We start from the raw sequence: 18,998 nt of genomic DNA, 5'->3' as shown, positions 1-18,998 counted from the left end.
GACCATTACTTATGAAGATATTAAGTAATAAACATAGGCCGTTTTTGCCGCTAAAAGTCAACGTACGCAGGGCCGCGTGACGTCATTATATCCGAATCGAGCGCAGCCGGCGTACTATTGGGATGGAAAATATTTTTTTCCAGCTAAACCATCAGTTTTAGAAAAAAACTTTTAATAACATTTATTCATCAAAATAAAGTAACATATCGACCAGTAATTTAAAAAAATAAAAATTGTGAAAATTAAGTATCGCTATGTCCAAAAACCACATTTTCATAGGATTCGATGCAATGCGGAGACGCGGTTGGGGTGAGTGTAACTTAATGATTGTTTGTATTGAACATAATAATACATAATATGATGCTAATACCCAGTTTCTGGCCTGGGGGGGGGGGGAGGGGCAAGTCATGCCCAGCTTATGACCTGGGGAGAGGAGGGGGGCGGGGGAGTCATACCCAGCTTCTAGGCTAAGATTAAATAGATTTCCAGGAGGGAGCAGCTGTCCTTTCCTGCAGCAGCTGGTCCGCCCATGGGAACGGCGAATAGATAGGTAGGTACGTAGGTTTAACTCAGAAAAACTAAATAACAGGTAGGTATTGCGTGTACATCGAAATGATCTGCATAGAAATGTCTTGTAGCCTAGGCAGAGTGTATCTGCCTCAGCTATACCGTATTGTTAGAAGTAAATAAATTATTACTTATACATTTTTATATTTTACTTGGAAGAAGATATGACTCTAACAACACTTATGAACACTTTATTTGAATAAATCGCCAAATATACCACCGCGGAGACCCCAATCGCGTCTCTGCGTTCCATTGAATCGTATGAGCGTATGGATTTTTTGCGTTATTTTTCACAATTTCTATTTTTTAAAATTACCTATCAATAGCTTACTTTATTCTGATGAATATTTATGTCATTACAAGTTTTTCTCTCAAACTGATAGTTTGGCTAGAAAAAAATATTTTCTATCCACGCAGTACGCCGGCAGCGTTCGGATCGGATACAGTGACGTCAACGGTCCCGCGCCGGGCGGTCAGTGAACTTTTTTAGTAATTTGGCCATAACTTCGTCAATTTTTGTCGTAGAACAAAAATTTTTGGACTGTGTATTAAGGATTTCTTAGCCCTATAAATCTGCATTCACAGCTAAAAATCGAAATGATCCTCATTTTAGCTAACGATTCCGTCCATCACCTCTCCGTGAAATATGCTCGAAGCTTCTCTATTTATTTAAAAGAATCGAACAAAAACCTTAGTCCATCCCTGTTCTCCTCTTGTCATTTGTCAAATCTGTAATTGTCTATTGTCACCACAGATTAGAGAGTATGTCTAAAGACAGATAGGAAACGGCCCTAGTATTGGTTAAACGATAAACAAACTGGTACCGAGCTAGATTGTCCAGTAGGTGGCGCTGAATACAATATGGCGTCTGCCGCCCACAGACTAAATATACCTGTCATACTTTTTTATGATCCGTTCCTTTTCATGTATTGCGGTTAAAAATAAAACTATTGAAGTATCAAATGAAACTTTATTGATGAAATATAACATGAAATATTTTGTTTACGAAAATCAATAAGCATTAAAACTATTGGATTTTAAAAGATTACAGTTACTGTTGTGATTACAGTACATTGTTTTAGTTTTTACATAATGTACTCACGGCTTGACATTTGTATGTAACTCATACAAAATAAGTTGCGTTATGACTTATAGTAAAATAGTTTTTAATATTCTCCATAAATTCACACGTTCACTCTCACTTTGGTTCTGTCCAATCCAATAGCCACTGTAAGCAGGCCAGATCTACACGTTTCTCACCACCTGTAAAATATATGAAATATTTGTAAATTTAGAGCAAAAAGATGCACATGTCACCGTAAGACTGTAATCTCATACATCATCTACATTCTACACTAATATTATAAAGAGTACAGCAGATGAACAAGTGATCTGTCTTATCTACCATACCTACTTACTGTCTGTTTTGTTTCTAGATTTGCACTACTTTGTTAAATAAAATTAATTTACCTTGTCAAATGTGTACTTGTCCATCAATTACATGTACATTCACAGAATCTGGATTCCACCAATCTGTAATTAATTAAATAATTAACTTTTATTTGATCCTAGTCGAAAAGCGTCAGAGGATAGGGTTAGAATCATTTTGAGGGTGTTTTAAATTTTAAAGGTACTTACCAAATGTTCTTATCAACAGAAGTTGTTTTAATTGTTATCTGGGTAATTCATCTAATACAAATCTTCCTAATTTAATGCATTTATGTCATGGCATAACTTGCAAATGAAATGAGTTCATCGTTTGTAATCAAGCATTCTTGGTCTGGTTTTATTGCTTATATAGGTTTCTTCTAAACTTATTTGAATAGGAAGTAAAGGTTGGTTCATCTGGATTTTAAGTAACAGTTGACAATAATGATCAGCACCGGTGATTCCATAGCAAGCACTTTTATTGTAATTGCAGCTTAACACCTTATAAGTTCGATATTAACCTGAAAGAAATAGGTACTTAGATTCACTGTATAAAACACGTATCATTCACTGTGTCCTGCAAATCCTGCAATCTATGCCTGCAATGTACCTACGTGTATTGTATTTTGGGTCCAAACTCCAAAGTATGTTGTTACTCCATGAAACGATCCATATTTAGTTTCCATTGATTTAAATGGAGTTATGAATGATATTGTAATGAAGATTTAATCCTTTGTGTGGTTCAATACTTGATAAAACATGATGTTGCTGCAAGCTGCAATAACCTTTCTCGAGTGGATATCTTACTTGAGAAATTTCTTCTTAAAACAAACATCAATCCAACTGGCAATCCATGCACATGTAGTTCTTATTAATATTGATTGAGATTATTGATTTTAATTAGATAAAATTTGTATAAAGAAAAACACGTTTTTTCGATGAAAATTTTTGACGTTTTTTTTTTTAATAATGTCACAGTCGTAGACTTGAGACGGAACTAAATTGATTAAAGTGAAAATTACGACTTTGAATTAATATACTTTTAAATAATCATTTCATTTATAGAATGCAAAAAGATTCAATAAAATAATTTATAAATAAAAGTTGAAGTTGTAATTCGAAAATGTTTATTAACTTGATTACAGACACGCAAAAGACCATTGTCGCATAAAAAGGACAACTATATAAAAAGTCACTTCCTCTCGGAACTGTCAAAAAAATTCACTCTCTATGGAGCTGTCAAACTCTATGGCGTTTCCACCCCGTGATTGTCACTCTGCTTCATCTTCCTCCATCATTGTTTTATTACGATTTTCTTTTGATAGCAAGATATATTCAAAAAGAAAGTGTTTCCCAATATAAATTTGCTGAATAGGCAATATATTTGTGTACCTTAAAGTTATTTTTATGGTGATTCTCTGTGTGAGACATTCATTGTTTTGATACAGAACAGTATGTTTTGATTACATTCGTTTGATCGCAAAATGTCTTCGAATTTGGAAAATGAGGACCTTTCTGACGTCCAGCTGGTTCGGATGGAAGATGTGCAGCCAGCTAGAGAGCAGCGAGACGATGACCAGTTGGAGGTAAAAGATGAGAGCATGGAGACGTTCATTTTCGAAGAAATTGACTATGAAAACGAGTGCGTTGTGGATGATGATGACTCCAATATTGGTAGTATGGTCTCCATTCAGTCTGAGGACGCGTCTACGCCGTCCGAGGAAGTGTCAGTGCAGTCTGAAGTGTCGATAGCATGTGAGGACCTTCCAAACCAGGCAGAACAGGACCCCCAATTAATTGAAATTTATGACCAGAGCAGCTCAGAGTTAATAATTCCAGATGTAGTTAACACTCGGAGAATTATTGTCGTAAGTATCTATGTGACTTAAATCTAATTTATTAACTGTGTGCTTACCATGAGTTTACGTTAGGTGTGTTCGCTAGCAAGTACGTTAAAAATCTATGAAGATTTTATTTATTGACTGTAGCCGCTAGGGGCGCTGCACAATATGTCATCTTTTTACGCATTCACTAGCGAGCACACCTAATGTAAATTCATGGTAAGCACACTGATCTTAGTTTTATCTTACTATATCTGGCGTTTTTTGTATGTAGTTTGACAGATTTGACATTTGTTAAAGTAAGATGGTGCAACCCAGACTTAATTACCTTTCCAATTAAGATAAATAGAAATTAACAATGCCTTTGTTTAATTGTTATTAATATTTCTTATTCCCACCTTAGGCAGTTTGATTTTTTAAGTTGTTTATTTAAAATTTGTCTTTGTTTAGTTGCAGAATGCAAATCCAGCACCAAAGAAAGAAGTTAAAACGGTACCAGACAGTTGGCCAACATTGGAGATCTTACCTGGCGGTGTCATTAAACGTTCCGATACTATAGATGATGATGCACTCACAACGTATTCCGCGGAAGAGGGTAACGATGTAGCGAATGAATCTGACGGTGAGGCGGGAGAGAAGATGTATGCGTGTGCCAAATGCTCCAAGAAATTCCGATATCTGTACTGTTTAGTGAAACATGTCCGATGGCACGACAAGCAGAAAAAAGACCCAGATTTATCAAAATTATGTGAGTATAAAATAATTTGTGAGTTAATTACCTTAAACACTGACCATAGTGTTAAAGTAATGGGTTTATTTAGTTATGAAACTGATTGTTTTACAAAAAAGTTGCACAATATTTTTTAATAAATAAACTTTTGAGTTTTTCAAATGACAAAAATGTGGTAGTAATTAAACACAGTGGCCATATTGTGGTAATATTTGAAAATGGTAAGTAATTTCATTATATTTAAATGAAATAATTAGATAAAATAAATATAGATCCACCAAATTAGAAGAAATGATAATGCTTTGACTTGAAGTTAATTATAAAAATTATAAATTAACATACAATATTTTGTTTATTGAAATATTGCCATAATATGGTCTGAAATGGTCCCTAACTTTGGTTGATCTATATTTTTCTTAAAATTTTTGGTTCATTCCGATCTCATGTCACCTATTGCTAAATTACCAATGGATTTTGAAATTTGTCTATAATGTAACATGGTTCAAAATCAATTGTGTGATTTTTTCATAGGTTGAAGTCCGTGAACATAAATAATTTATCTTAATTGTTTCAGTGCCAATAGAAAAAGAAATGATTTATATAAAAAGAGCAAGATTAGAACTAGATAAGAGCTATAAGAAACAAAAAGTGGATGTTATATCTAGGTAAGGTATTAAAACTACAGACTTAAATGACTAGACATTTATAAAAAGTGTTCTATTAATCAAATTTTTCTTTTTCAGGATAGCAGGAGCATTAGGACAATTAGAAGATATTTCTGAAATATTGAAATAGTTAATAAAAGTTGTATGATAAAATAAATTATGTATTTTTTATTTTGACGCCTGTTCTCATACATCCAGCATGGATATTTCATTAAAAAAAATGCTACAGCAGTAGACATCTGAAAATATTTCAAAATATAGAGTCAGAAGCTGCATTAGGGCTCGTGCAAACAGGTGACTGTGGCAAAAAAGTTTCTGCCACTGTCACGCTCACGTCGCTACATGCTTTCACCTCCATGGACTTCGTGGAGGTGACAAAACAGTCACGGCGACAAAAGTCGCCTCTACGCGTGACGGTGAGCCAGTCCTGGATTTGTCAATAGGCCGTATAGGCCGCGGCCTAGAGGCGGCAGATTTCAGAAGACGCTTCCACGATTTCAGAAGATAAAAGTCAAAGGAGATCCAGCAACATCGGGATCGTAACCGTATTAACTCGAGGCGGTCAATATTCTTTGTATGAAACTCCATACCGCAACGCACACTTATCCGCACCGTAATGTAAAAGCCTGAGTTGATAAGTCTGTTATGAGCTTAAAGCCGAACGTCCACCGCCGGCTAAACTAAATGAAAACTAAACTCAGTGAACTAAGCTAAACTAGAACTACGTTGTCCGATAAATGAGCTAAAACTACGTTAGTGATGGTCAGTTTATGCTGGAACGTCGAGTTAACCGAGCTAAGTTAGTTCCACTTAGCTGGGGCATTTCACGTAGCTTAGCTGGCATAGTTTGCGGTGGACGTCGCACATGTATAAAAAGCTGGCTCAACTATGCGAGCTAAGCTAAACTAACTTAGTTTAGCCGGCGATGGACGTTCGGCTTAAGTGTGTGTTGCAGTTCGGAGTATCATACAAAGAATATTGACCGCCTCGAGGTGATACGCCTACGATCCGGGTTGATAAGTGTGCTTCGTCCTAAAATGTGCATTTTATTATAGTCTGGTCCGTGTGCACGTAGAATTTTGTCTAATGACCCCTAGCTACCCATCCTTATCGCTCGCGCGTAATTATGTTGCTATCGCGCTCGCACACTCACTGCAGGTGCCAGTCGCACAGTCGCGACAGCAATATAATTACGCGCGAGCGATAAGGATGGGTAGCTAGGGGTCAGTGGACAAAATTATACGTGCTCACGGACCGGGCTTTAAATGCAAGTCTTATTTACAGGTTCATGTGTAAACGGAAACTTCCTATGCGTGCACCCAGTCAAACAAGAAACCAAACGAAAGCCACGGACAAAAGCAAACAAAAAGAGGATACCAAAGAAAAATAAATCATAGCCTAAGTTTGTTGCGAGTATTTATACAGGGTGAATTTATTAAGCCACATTTTTTTATTCGATACCCAAAATCTAAACAAAGAACTTAATTTTACTGTAATTAAATAAATCATTGTGTAGATTCAGTGTACATATTATGAACTTCTTTATTTGTTGTGTTGTACCGTAATAGTTTATGTGAAAGGATTTATTTAATAAAGAAACCTTAGAGTGTAGGATTTTAATGAACTTTATTCATTGTATTAGACTTTTCTAGGCTGTTTATTTCATGCCCAAAATAGTTTATGAGTATTCTTGCCTTGATTGGCTCTTAAAAATCATTTTACTAAGTCTCAAATTGTTTCTAGGTATTTCAAAATCAACAATGCAGTGTTCTGTATTTTTTCCCTGACTCCATTTGTGTTAAACAGTGGACATAACAACACAAAGACATCTGATATTGATTGGCATCTGCTAAACAAATGTGATAATGTCGATATTCAGCCTTCGAATTCAACGTTAACGAGACAATTTTGATCGTCAAAATGAGTTTCGTGCTAACATTTCTTATAAGTTCACTTTACGACACGTTCACAAGGGCGCTGTTTTAGTTTTCGTAATAGATCTTTTGATGGGGATTCGAAGCCGAAAGTTTTTATGCTAGAGATACAGGATACATTAATAGCGTTAAAATGAAGTTACAGTTTTATTTTACTACTAGCTGTTAAAAACTGTTTGGTCTTATAAATTTTAAATTGCTTTCAATCTATATTTTAAAGTTATAATGTTTATTTATTCAAGAACCTTCTACATTATTGTTTTCTTAAAAAAAATATAAAGAAAGTACCTAATGAAAATTTGCTAACTTGAATTTCAATAAACATCTAACTACAAATATAACGCCCTGTATAAGTGTAATATAAATGTAGCATAGAAAGGTTCATATCCAAAAAAAAAAAAAACATTATGTAAGCTGTTAAGTTCCATCAAGATTTTTTATGAATGTTTTCATTGTAAATATTTTTTTTTGTTTTACTTTTAAAGTTATTTTAAACTGTATTCGCCTAGTATGTAGTGGTGGTCTAAAAAAGGCATTTTGAAAATACCTTCTTGATCTAAGTTTATGTTCAGAGGGGCCACTCTTGTTGTTGTTAGTCAATTCATAGCTCTAATAAAACGATTGTTGTAAAATTAAAGTTTTATTGATTTTATAAAATAAAGATTTTAAAATTAACAAATGCACATTTTTAATTTAACTAACAAAGTCATACCTACACAGGACAAATACAACATCTGCAATAAATATTATTGTATGGTGTAATTACACCATCCAAAAACACGTGCGAATTTTCGGAACTATCCATCCCTCTCACTCAAGGCTTAAATGAGCGAGATAGATATTATATCCAAAATCAGCGTTAGGCTCCGCCCATTTCATTTGTCAAAAGCCCGCGCGCGCGCATGTTATTAAATTTAATGTCGAATAATAAAACGTTTAAATCAGTCTTTTAAGTTGCTTCAGTTCTTGTTGTTTCGTCAATAACTTTTCCTTATCTAAGACTTTCGTCCATTCCGACGCGGAGTTCAAATAATGTGGATTATTTTGTTTTTCTTCCAACTTCGATATAGCTTCTTGCAGCTTGTCAATTTTCTTTATCAATTTATCTCTAGCAGCCAATATGGTGCTGTCTACATTATCTCCAATAATTTCTACGCACACTTTAGTGTCTTTATCCAAAATGCCACTGACGCAGTTTTTCGCAGCTTCAGCATCGAAATGAAGAAGACCACATCTGGTTAAATTCAGTACAATTCTCTCATTATATTTTATATCCGACACCAGCGTTTCATCAGAGGTACAAAATTGTATTGCCGGCTTAAATTTATTCGAAATCCCGTAGAAACCTCTCAATTCTCTGACTAGATTTATGGCGCTCAACAGTTTCCCTACTTTCCCTTCTAAGTCTAAATTCTTCCAAACGTTGAAGTCTTCAGGTTTTGGAAAGTCTAAATATGGTTTCCCACTGTCATTGAAGTTTATGATGATATTTCTTTGAAAGGCAGGAATTTTAGGGATGAGTTCATCCGTTAAATATGCCATAAAAGGTGCAAGACACCTTAGCGACGTATTCAAAACTGCGGAAAGAGTGTGAGCGTGTGCGAATCCCATTTTTTTGTTATCACTATCAAAACCTGGTTTCGTAGCTTCTAGGTACACATCACAAAATTCATTGTAGATAAGACTCCTCAGAGCTTTCGTTGCTATATGGAAATTATAGGTATCCATAGACACGTTGACTTTTTCTACCATATCCGCGAGTCGGCTAAGAATCCACTTGTCGAAATATGTGAGATCGTCTAAAGTTATTTTATCTTCGATAACGCCCAGTTTGTTGTAGGATAACTGGGTGTACTTGACACTTTGCCAGATTTTGTTGCAGAAAAGTTTGTTGGAATGGCACATGGCCACATCAAAATTGACAAAATGAGATTTCACGTCTTGCGAGAGGAGAGTGAATCTCAAAGCATCAACTCCACACTGGGGAATGCCGTTTGTGTTGGAGAAATTAGATTTATGGTAATCCAACGCCTTGTTCATTTCTTCCTTGCTCAAAATTCCGTTTTTGTGCATATCCTCCGTTTTCTCCTTGAGTTTACCCATCGATATCCCGTTGATGACGTCGAGTGGGTCAATGACGTTGCCTTTGCTCTTGGACATTTTAGCGCCCTTGTTATCGCAAATGATTCCATGTAGCAAGACTTTATTAAATGGTAACTTGTCTGTTAGTTCCAAGCCAAGTATCACCATTCTGTGTACCCAGAAACCTAAGATATCGTGTCCAGTGGCCATAAGATCTAATGGGTAGAATTCTCTGTAGTCCTCGTTGTAATAATGCTCGGGCCATCCCAAAACAGCGAATGGGTATATGCCTGAGGAGAACCAAGTGTCTAGGACATCAGTATCTCTTTCTGCCTTGATCTCCCCAGGCAATGTTCGTAGGAATTTGGATGCTTGCTGTTTGGCTGCCATCTCATCGTTAGCTGCGATCCAGATGACACTTTTTTCGACGCTGCATTTGTAGGCGGGAATTTGATGACCCCACCAGAGCTGCCGTGATATGCACCAATCTCTGTCATCCCCAGTCCAATTTAACCATTGTTTGACGAACTTTTCTGGTTCAATTTTTAATTTCCCCTCTTTTAAAATTTCTGAGATTCTCTCGTTTATTGCACTACACGATAAAAACCACTGTTCCTTCGGCAAATACTCTATGACGTCACCAGTCCGGCTGCACACTGGTAACGTCATTGGATGTGGTTTCACTGCTCTGAGGAGTCCAGAATTTTCTAACGCTTGGACGATAATTTCTCTGCAATCGTACTTTTTGTGGTTATTGTATTTGTCACAGTTTTTCATGCAGCCATTCTCGTCGATAACTTGTAGTAGAGGCAAGTGATGGTGTTTGGCGATGTCGTAGTCAACTTTGCTATGCGCTGGCGTTATTTTCACGGCTCCAGTCCCGAATTCCATGTCGACGAAATCGTCTGCTACGATGGGTATTGTGGCGTTTCGAAATGGGTGAATAACTTGCTTACCGATAAGGTGTTTATACCTGAAAAGGAGAAGAAATAAAATAAAATTTTGTACAAAACTTCTTATTCGTCAGCCCTGAGAGTAATATTTATTAAAAATAAAATTAATCGTACCTGGAATCATGTGGATGAACTGCAATAGCCACATCACCCAGCATCGTTTCAGGCATTGTTGTAGAGACTACTATTTCTTCTGACGGTGGATCGAACAGTTTATATGCAAAGCTGTACATGAGACCAAATCTGATGGGCCTATCATATCCTGGTATCACCTTATCTGTTGATCCATTTATAGTCTCATTCTCAACTTCTATATCGGACACTGTAGATTTTAATGCATTACACCAGTTGACTAGAGCCTTCTTCCGGTAAATGAGGCCTTTTTGGAATAATCTTATGAACGCTGTATTAACTGCGTTTGAATGTTTGGGGTCCATCGTGAACTTTTGTCTTGACCAATCCAAAGAGCAGCCAAGGGTTCGTAGCTGTTCACAAATTGTGTCTCCATGCTTTTCTTTCCACTTCCAAACTTCGTTGATGAATTTCTCACGGCCAATCGTTAATCGGTCCATTCCTTTCTTGCTATGCAAATACTTTTCTACAACACCCTGAAATGAACAGAAAACTAAGTTTTTTGTTTCTGCACAAAAAGTTCCAGCATGCAGTTCTTGTTTGAATTTACAGAACACCAGTAGCTGAAACCCAGCAAATATTGTTTTGCATCTAAAGCCCAGTCTCTGAGCACGTAGAATTTTGTCCAATGACTCGAAACCGCGCGATTATCGCTCGCGCGTAATTATGTTGCGCTCGCACACTCACTGCGGGCGCCCGTCGCACAGTCGCGACAGCAATATAATTACGCGCGAGCGATAAGGATGGGTAGCTTGGGGTCAATGAACAAAATTCTACGTGCTCAGCGACCAGACTATAGGCATATGAAAAATAGTTTGGGATAGGAATTTTGTATTAGATTTTTTTATACTGCAATTACCTCCATAATTTACTTATAAAACTTATACATAAATCAACATTCAAACCAGGTTTATTTTCATTTCAATGAACAGATTAATATTGTAACGTTAAAACTATTTCACCTGAGTAGCTATTCCAGCGTGGTCAGTGCCAGGTAGCCAGAGCACATTGAAGCCTAGTGACCTCTTTCTTCTGACGGTCACATCTTGAATGGTGCAAGCTAGAGCGTGACCTGAAAGGTATAGGAAAAAGAAATGTAGGCTGTATTTTTGAATATAAAAATAATTATTAAAGTTTTACTATTTCTTGATAAAGTTTCACATATTTATCAGACATTAATATAAATAAAGTATGCCAATTATAGGTAGCTTCAGCAGTCATTTATCTCTATCAGTGACCTGGAAATCTAAAGTAGACTGAAAGATATGACTGTCCCTTTGAAGAAACTAGGTCAAACTATCAGACTTAAAAAATCCTCCCCCTGGGCCAGAAGCTGGGTATTTGCCCCCCCTCCCCTCCAAGCCAGAAGCTAGGTACGCCCATGGCTGTGAAAGACCTTAGACCTTATACAGACCCTTAATGTTTCAAAGTTGATTAATTTAAATGACAATAAAAGTAAATTAGAATTTTATCCATTTACTGTGCTAAAGAATAGAGCACAAAATAACCCAACATTATGTATAAGCTAGCCATGTATTCCTAAATTTAATACACTGAGATTTAATAATAAATCTAGCAATAAATTCCAAAAATAAATCCAAATTATAACCTAAGTTCTATACCTAAATGCAGTTTTCCTGTGACGTTCGGAGGTGGAAGAACCATGCTGAAAGGAGGCTTGTCGCTTAAATTCTCGGCTTTGAACAAGCCCTTCCATTCCCATTGATTGTATTTGTCTTTTTCCACATCTTCTGGCTTGTACGCCGCAGCGGACAAGTTTTCCTTCAGAATTATTCTAGTCGTGGACGAAATGGACCGCCGGTATAGATATAAATACGGTAACATATAATTTCTAAACCGTGAAAGCATTTTCACGTAGCTTATTTGAATTTAATCGGTAATATTAGTTTCATTTCACAGAGATTTTTTGAAAACAAAATGTACGTGTGTTCCGTTTCACGAAATTTGACAATTGATTATTATGACAGCTCAAAAAATTATTTCAGCTGGCCTAAAAAAATAAAAAACCGGTCAAGCGCGAGTCGGTCCCGCACGCCGAGGGTTCCCGTTCCCTTACAAACTTGTATTTATGTTCTTGAAATAGGATTTGAAAGTAAAAACTATGAATAAAAACGAGGATTCGCAGACTATTTTTTAATATTACCACGACTGCGGCATCGGTCGTTGTGGGAATCATTTTAAATTGCACAAGGGACAAAGGACACTCACAGGACACTGAAAGGCAACCTACTTAGGAAAAATTTAAATAATAGAGCTTTCACATTTAAAAATATTATATTATGCAAATTACAATAAAAAGCTGGGAAGTTCAATACCAATAATCATACAAGTCTTTTCAAAAGGTATCACAATAAATTTTTCAAAAACTTATAATCTAACTAGAAAATTGATTAAAACCAAAATTAATGTAATCATGTCGCTCGGCGAAACATGATTTTACTTTGATTTTATTCGATAAAAGTTCCCCTTGTATGCAAAAATAAATAAAGTATACTCAAGCTATACGTATACAAAACGGCACCTTGTGCCATGGACTTAGTCTACGAGTAAAATTACATCATGAATAAATGACTATATCAATAGTTAGGCCAATTTTTACCTCATTCGAAAAAACCGAGGCCTTCTTGGTGGGTTTATAGTAAATGGACGTTGTCAGCCACAAAATAAGACTCAATTTTGTTTTAGCCTCAAAGATTACACGAGTATACAGAACTCAACTCAACTGGCTTAGTGTTGAGGTGGCAATTGTAAAAAATAGTTTGATATAATGCCTTTAATTTAGGCGTTTATCACACTGCACTCCGCTCCGCCGCGGTACGCGGGACGACAGATTTAATCATTATATGCAAGTACCTCAGTTTGTATAGAAAACACGCGCGGCACTTCACACTGTATGTCGCCACGCGGACTGCGGTGCAGTGTGATAATCGCATTACATTAGTTTGTCCTGAAAAATTTCAAAAAGAATGGCTGTCCCTACGAATTACTCAGAGACTGAAGCCCCGTCGTTGTAATTCCAACCGTGCACTGGGAAGTACATCTGCATCAAAGTCTTGTATATGTCCACATCAACCGGCATGAACGTGCAGAATATGATGCGTTCCATTTCTTCGTTAGCCTCAAGGAACTTTCTGGCTGTACGCAGTGCGATGTGAGCAGCCAGACGGTTGGGGAAGCCGTAAATGCCGGTAGCAATGCAAGGGAAGGCGATGGACTTGATTTTGTGCTCGTGGTGGAAGGCGAGACTCTTGTCGTAACAGGACTGCAGGGCTGTCACTGAACCATCACGAGGGCCAACAGTGTGAATGACGTCTGAAAATAATTTTTGGGAATTATTATTTTTTCTTTTATTCATCCATCAGAGACAGTATGTCTTTAGTTTGGTTTTCAATTTCGAGGAGGCTTTTGCCCACACAGGGTGCCACAAGAATTAGCAAAACAAATATTTTTAATGAATTAATTTATTGTAGCCAAACCTTTTTTGTGGAAATAAAAGCTTTTTACTTTATTATTACTTTTTCTTTATAACTCAGAATAATAATGGGCTGACGGCCGAATACTGAAACACTACTCAAATCTGTCACTCAGCTGACGGGCTCCTAAATTTAAGTATCCTTCAATTTTAAATGGTATTCTCAAACGCCACTCAACGGATTTGAAGCCGTGATCAGCTAAGCAGATCTCAAATGTTTACATAATGGCAACATTTACCAAAAAAAGTATGTTTTCATTTACACAAATGATAACTTTACGTTTTTTATCCATTACACGCAGCATCGTTTGGTTATGTATTGTCTTATATGGAAATATTACTCAATCAACTTAACATACAACAGTTTATTTTTAGTTTCTATTATACATAAATCTCGTTTTATCATATAAAAAAATTAATGCTTGCATTTTTATTTAATTAAAAAAATAATTTTAAAGGTGATACTTTTTATTGTTGAAATCTATTAAGTGGCGATCGTGGACCGAAACGTAACCACAATTGACATTTATCATTGTTGACAGAGCATCAAATTGACAAATCAACAACTCTTGGAAATGCTACTATGCGATGTCCCCATATTATTCCTCAGAAATAAGCATGTTTATGTAAAGCGATTTCATAGCAGCTATTTTGGTTGTTACTTTGTGCACTATACGATGCACAGTTGGCTGTTCGATGTGGAAGATATCACCTAGTACACGTTCATAACTTCCCGTTGCGTAGAACAGTAGGGTTATAATAAGTATTTGGTCCACTGGTTGTATGGCGTTTGGTGCGGGGTTTCAAAGAGCTTCCAAATTATGAATCCAGACACAACACCGTTTCTTTAGAGATGCGGAACCTCGCTCGGAATTGCATGTCATTATAATAATATTTTTCAATAGCGTTCAGCATTATTGCGTTCCTGCGATTAGATCTAGGTATTTCCTCGAGCCTCGAAAGAAATGATAACGATGACACACATTATTTACCACTATTTAGGTCGATTTAGGTATAAGAATAGGATTTAAGATACCGCGCAAGCACTCTCAAATTTAACAGCTGCTTAAGACGATTTGACAGTTATTTGAGTAATGCTTAGCGTTGAATGGCGTTTCAGTATGCGAAAATTCATTTAAGTGGCGTTTGAGTGCAACTTAATTTGAGAGGTGCTTAAAAATTGAGAACTGCTCAGATATTGTTTTGAGTATGCGAAATGTAAGTTTAGGAGCTGCTTAACTATTTGAGAAGCCGTCAAATATTTAAATGGCGTTTCAGTATTCGGCCGTGAGTATAGCAGAAAGTATAAATACTTACATTTAGCAGGCAGATTGTAGCCACTTGTAATCTTGGCTTCCCCAGTGCCGCAGCCGTGGAGGGAATTGCACTCTTCCTGGAAACAAAGTTCAAGGGGTTTAGAGTAATTACGACTTGGTTTTAATATCTTTTTCTTGTAATCAACAAACCAATAGCTATTCTGATAGTTACAATATAAAATTCAGAAACAGAGAGAAATTGTATGGTTTTGGAAGTTTTTTCTTTCAATATTTATATGTAACTAGCTTTCCGACCGCGGCTTCGCCCGCGTGGAATTTTGTCTGTCACAGAAAAACAATATCGCGCGCGTATTTGCTCACCGTTTAGACCTACCCTGGACTACGACAAACATTTTAAAACCAAAATCAGCTCAATCGGCCCAGCCGTTCTCGAGTTTTAATCAGACTAACGAACATCAATTCATTTTTATTTATATAGATAGATAGATAGATTACCTGTAGAAAGGGCCCAGCAGCCCGGTGAATGGCTCCATCGACACCCCCACCAGCAATGAGGCGGGAATTGGCTGCGTTTACAATTGCATCAATCTGTAAAGCAGAGATAAACTTGTTATTCCTTGGAAAGGATTGTTTTGATTGTGATTTTAAGTTTATTGTGCGTATCATAGTTCTTTTATGTGCAAGTAAAAGCACAGGCCTTTTATAAGTTTGGAAATCCTTTAGCAATAACATTGAAATAAACAATTAACGTGAGATTGTATTTTGTATACCTCCAACTTTGTGATATCTCCTTGGAAAATTGACACCTTCTCAGAGAGCTCTTTATCTTTAGAAGGGTCAAGTTTAATCTTCTGGAACTCCGTAAGGTCATCCAAGGTGTGCTTCAACATCTCAATATCGCGATTTTTGATCACAAACTTGCACCACGGATCGACTTTGTCAAGAATGATAAAGTCGCCCGGTTTATATAACTTCCTCTTCTCCTCCAAAGGCAAATTAGCAATCTTGTTTTTCTCAACCTTCCATTTACTTTGCGTAGTCATCTTTTCCAAACAAAACGGACGTACTAACTGCGCACGATAAACATGAAAAATGGAGAAAAAAATTGCACGATTCGCCGGCAAAATCATGTCCTAAACCTGTTCCTTTGTTAGTATTTTTTTTGAAATCGTATTCGGATTATGTGTTGTTTCTACGGTGTTTGACACTTTTGAAATACACTATGAGATAATTATGTGAAAAAGTTTGAAAACGAACACGCCCAGGCATTGACGTTTTTTTTTTTTTTTTTTTTTTTTTTTTTAATGGCTCGCGCGGCTTGCGCATTTGCCAATGTCAAGGTAGGGAAACGGATCAGTAAAAAACGGAATTTCGGAATTTAGGGCTAGGATCAGTATAGCGGTCATTCTCACGATTAGGCGTTCTCAGCCTAATTACCATATCATTTTTGAAATTTGACTTAATTGACTTAAACGCATTTAAATATAAAACACATGAAAAGTACGAATTTAACAATCGTAAAGGCGTCAAATTATTCAAAGCGGTTTTCGCGTAATTGAGACCCAAAAATTTTATGGTCACGGTAATTAGAAAATATGTGTAAAATAGCAAAAAAACAACATCTTGCATTGATAAATTTGTACACAAATATATAGCGTCATAAAAAAAGCTGTAGGTACTCATAATAACCCTTTGCAAAAAGAAAAACACTAATTTCTATTATTTATTGTATCAAGATATTTTCAGTATACTGCAAGAATCGAGGCTATAACAGGAACACTTAGTTTCAGCAAGAAGGGGCTACGTGTCACATTTAAAATGAGAGCATTTAGCTGAATCAGAATCTGAATCATCATTTATTTGCTTTAAATGTGGTACAAACGATCGATACAGATAATGGATCAGGAGGTCTCACAAATTTGACTTTTCGGATATGCATATAAATATCGAAAAAATAATTAATGATATTAGTGTTTTTCTATCTGCGATCAGCCATCACCCATTATCAGATTAAATTGAATTTGTAATAATGACAGTTCCAGCTGCATATCCCATGATTTGTCACCTCGATTATTTTACAATAAGTTTTCAGATTGATGCTATTCGCTTTCTCCTGAGCCTTCTCAGAATTTAGAAGGGATGCAGCAAATAGATTTCATGAAGGTCTAGTCTTTGTTTGTAAGCTTTACAGGAATTTTCTACACCCTTTTTGACGTTTGGTATCACTTCAGTGGACTTTGTAAACCAAGGTGCACAGCTCAAGATTTTTAATACTTTATTTTGAAAACGTTAACGTATTTCTACATTTGCTAGACTGGGTCGATGCCATATGTCTACATGGGTCTTAGGATGCGTTTGTATAGTTTGTTTTCCAAGATTCTTCTGCCCAGAATCCATTGCATATCACAAAGTTTTTTCTATGCATAACAAAGCAGGTAAGATGCAGTCTAGGATGGTACAAAGTGCCTATAGTATACACTCTCGTCTTGAATAGGCCCATTGTCTGTTCATTTGTTCCCTTTTGTTCTTAATGTGATCACGCCAGGTAAGTGTTACTGTTGGACAATATCATCTTCTTAGGGCAAAGTAAACATGGATAGATTTTAATGGTATTCAATTAGAATTAATTAATGATTTAACAGATTGAAATCGAATCTATTTCGAGGTAACTCTAACGAAAACTTTTCAAAATTTTGATGTCAGATTGAAGTGAAGTCCGTAAAGTTGTTATGCGAAAATCTATTTCATATTTTATCATCATACTTATTCAATCGTGAGTGCAATTTGTAGGTAATAATTTCATACAACGGTGATTATAAATATATGGTAATTAGTACATGGAAATTATAAAACGATAGTTTTTCTTCAAAATTTCCAAAACTGCAGGGTATGCAAATACTGTCTTACTATAACGTATGGAGGCCAAAGTACTGCTTCTATATAAATTAACAACGTGGATCTACCTTCAAAAATCTAGTATAAAAATAAGGACATGGTAAATAGAAAAATTGAAAACCAAAGATATGGTAATTATACTCTTACGCAATTCATCGACGGTACGCCAACGCAATAGACGTCTACTTGTTAACAGGTCATAGAACTAACTAAGGGCTCGCGCCGCGCGTGTAAATGATGTGTTAAATATTATTATTTAGGCTTGGAGGCCCAAAAACAAAAAACGTCACGGGAATTAGGATTTTCGCTCGGACAAGCAGTTTTTTAATTCTAATTATTTACAGAATGGTTCTATTGAATAGATATTTTGCTATGCATAAGACAATCTTTTATACTCTTTAAAATGTTGAATAGAGTAAACCAAATCTATACGAAATAAAAATTACAGCCAAATTTTAACATTAAGTCGGTGTGCGGACGCGTAACGGTAATTAGAGAACAGAGGTTCATGAAATTAATTTAGACACAAATACTTAAAATAGAGGCCTATGATTTAATGCACAACTGGATAGGGTTGTTATGTAGCATATAAAAATACTTGCATGTCTGTAATTAGTCATTTTTAACGATTTAACAGCCCGGACACGCAAAAACTAGCTCATCTGAGAATGGCCGATAGGTAGGAACAGGCAGTAGTTATAGGAAAATAGGAAATTGAAATGTAAATATTACTTCAGCAATAAACAATCAAATGTATAAAAACTAAATCTTTATATTATTATTAGATAAATAAATAGAGATACATTTATATATAGTTAGGTCGTTCGTGTATAAAAGAGAATTAATGCAAGAAGGAAAAGGGACACGGAGGGAAAGTAAGGAAGATATAAAAGAGGAGCGGTCATATTTAGGACAGGAAAATAAACAATGGTTTATGTCACCCACTTCACTTCCGTCTCCACAGTCGCATTTGTCGCTGTTTACAATCTTTAATCTAGCCA

General features: G+C 36.1%; 3 protein-coding genes and 1 long non-coding RNA gene across 5 annotated transcripts; 1 reads left to right on the top strand and 3 right to left on the bottom strand.

The window, feature by feature from the left end:
- Nucleotides 1-1,523: 1,523 nt before the first annotated feature.
- LOC135084516 (uncharacterized) lies at nt 1,524-2,902 on the bottom strand. Its single transcript, XR_010259871.1, has 4 exons — nt 2,610-2,902; nt 2,206-2,516; nt 2,038-2,100; nt 1,524-1,830 (listed from the first exon to the last, which is right to left on the bottom strand). It is a non-coding gene; the product is annotated as an uncharacterized LOC135084516 (long non-coding RNA).
- Nucleotides 2,903-3,268: 366 nt separating this feature from the next.
- Nucleotides 3,269-7,844, top strand: LOC135084595 (uncharacterized). Of its 2 annotated transcripts, XM_063979367.1 has the most exons (4): nt 3,269-3,863; nt 4,287-4,584; nt 5,141-5,231; nt 5,310-5,388. In XM_063979367.1, the coding sequence occupies exons 1-4, from the start codon at nt 3,480-3,482 to the stop codon at nt 5,359-5,361; spliced, it is 825 nt and encodes a 274-aa protein (XP_063835437.1). In that variant the 5' UTR covers nt 3,269-3,479; the 3' UTR covers nt 5,362-5,388. The 2 variants fall into 2 exon arrangements, with proteins under 2 accessions (XP_063835437.1, XP_063835438.1); XM_063979368.1 differs by lacking the exons at nt 5,141-5,231; nt 5,310-5,388 and adding an exon at nt 6,516-7,844.
- On the bottom strand, nt 6,786-12,291 carry LOC135084593 (valine--tRNA ligase). Its single transcript, XM_063979366.1, has 4 exons — nt 11,955-12,291; nt 11,295-11,404; nt 10,315-10,808; nt 6,786-10,220 (listed from the first exon to the last, which is right to left on the bottom strand). Exons 1-4 carry the CDS (start codon nt 12,199-12,201, stop codon nt 8,102-8,104), a joined length of 2,970 nt encoding a protein of 989 aa, XP_063835436.1. The 5' UTR covers nt 12,202-12,291; the 3' UTR covers nt 6,786-8,101.
- Nucleotides 12,292-12,608: 317 nt separating this feature from the next.
- LOC135084691 (macro domain-containing protein RSc0334-like) lies at nt 12,609-16,320 on the bottom strand. Its single transcript, XM_063979462.1, has 4 exons — nt 15,873-16,320; nt 15,598-15,690; nt 15,143-15,218; nt 12,609-13,665 (listed from the first exon to the last, which is right to left on the bottom strand). The coding sequence occupies exons 1-4, from the start codon at nt 16,230-16,232 to the stop codon at nt 13,337-13,339; spliced, it is 858 nt and encodes a 285-aa protein (XP_063835532.1). The 5' UTR covers nt 16,233-16,320; the 3' UTR covers nt 12,609-13,336.
- Between the last annotated feature and the right edge of the window lie 2,678 nt (nt 16,321-18,998).

The sequence above is a fragment of the Ostrinia nubilalis genome, chromosome 26, assembly GCF_963855985.1.
Source record: "Ostrinia nubilalis chromosome 26, ilOstNubi1.1, whole genome shotgun sequence".
Classification (NCBI taxonomy): Eukaryota; Metazoa; Arthropoda; class Insecta; order Lepidoptera; family Crambidae; genus Ostrinia; species Ostrinia nubilalis.
The sequence above is the reverse complement of the archived record's forward strand: the minus strand, read 5'-3'. Positions and strand labels throughout refer to the sequence as shown.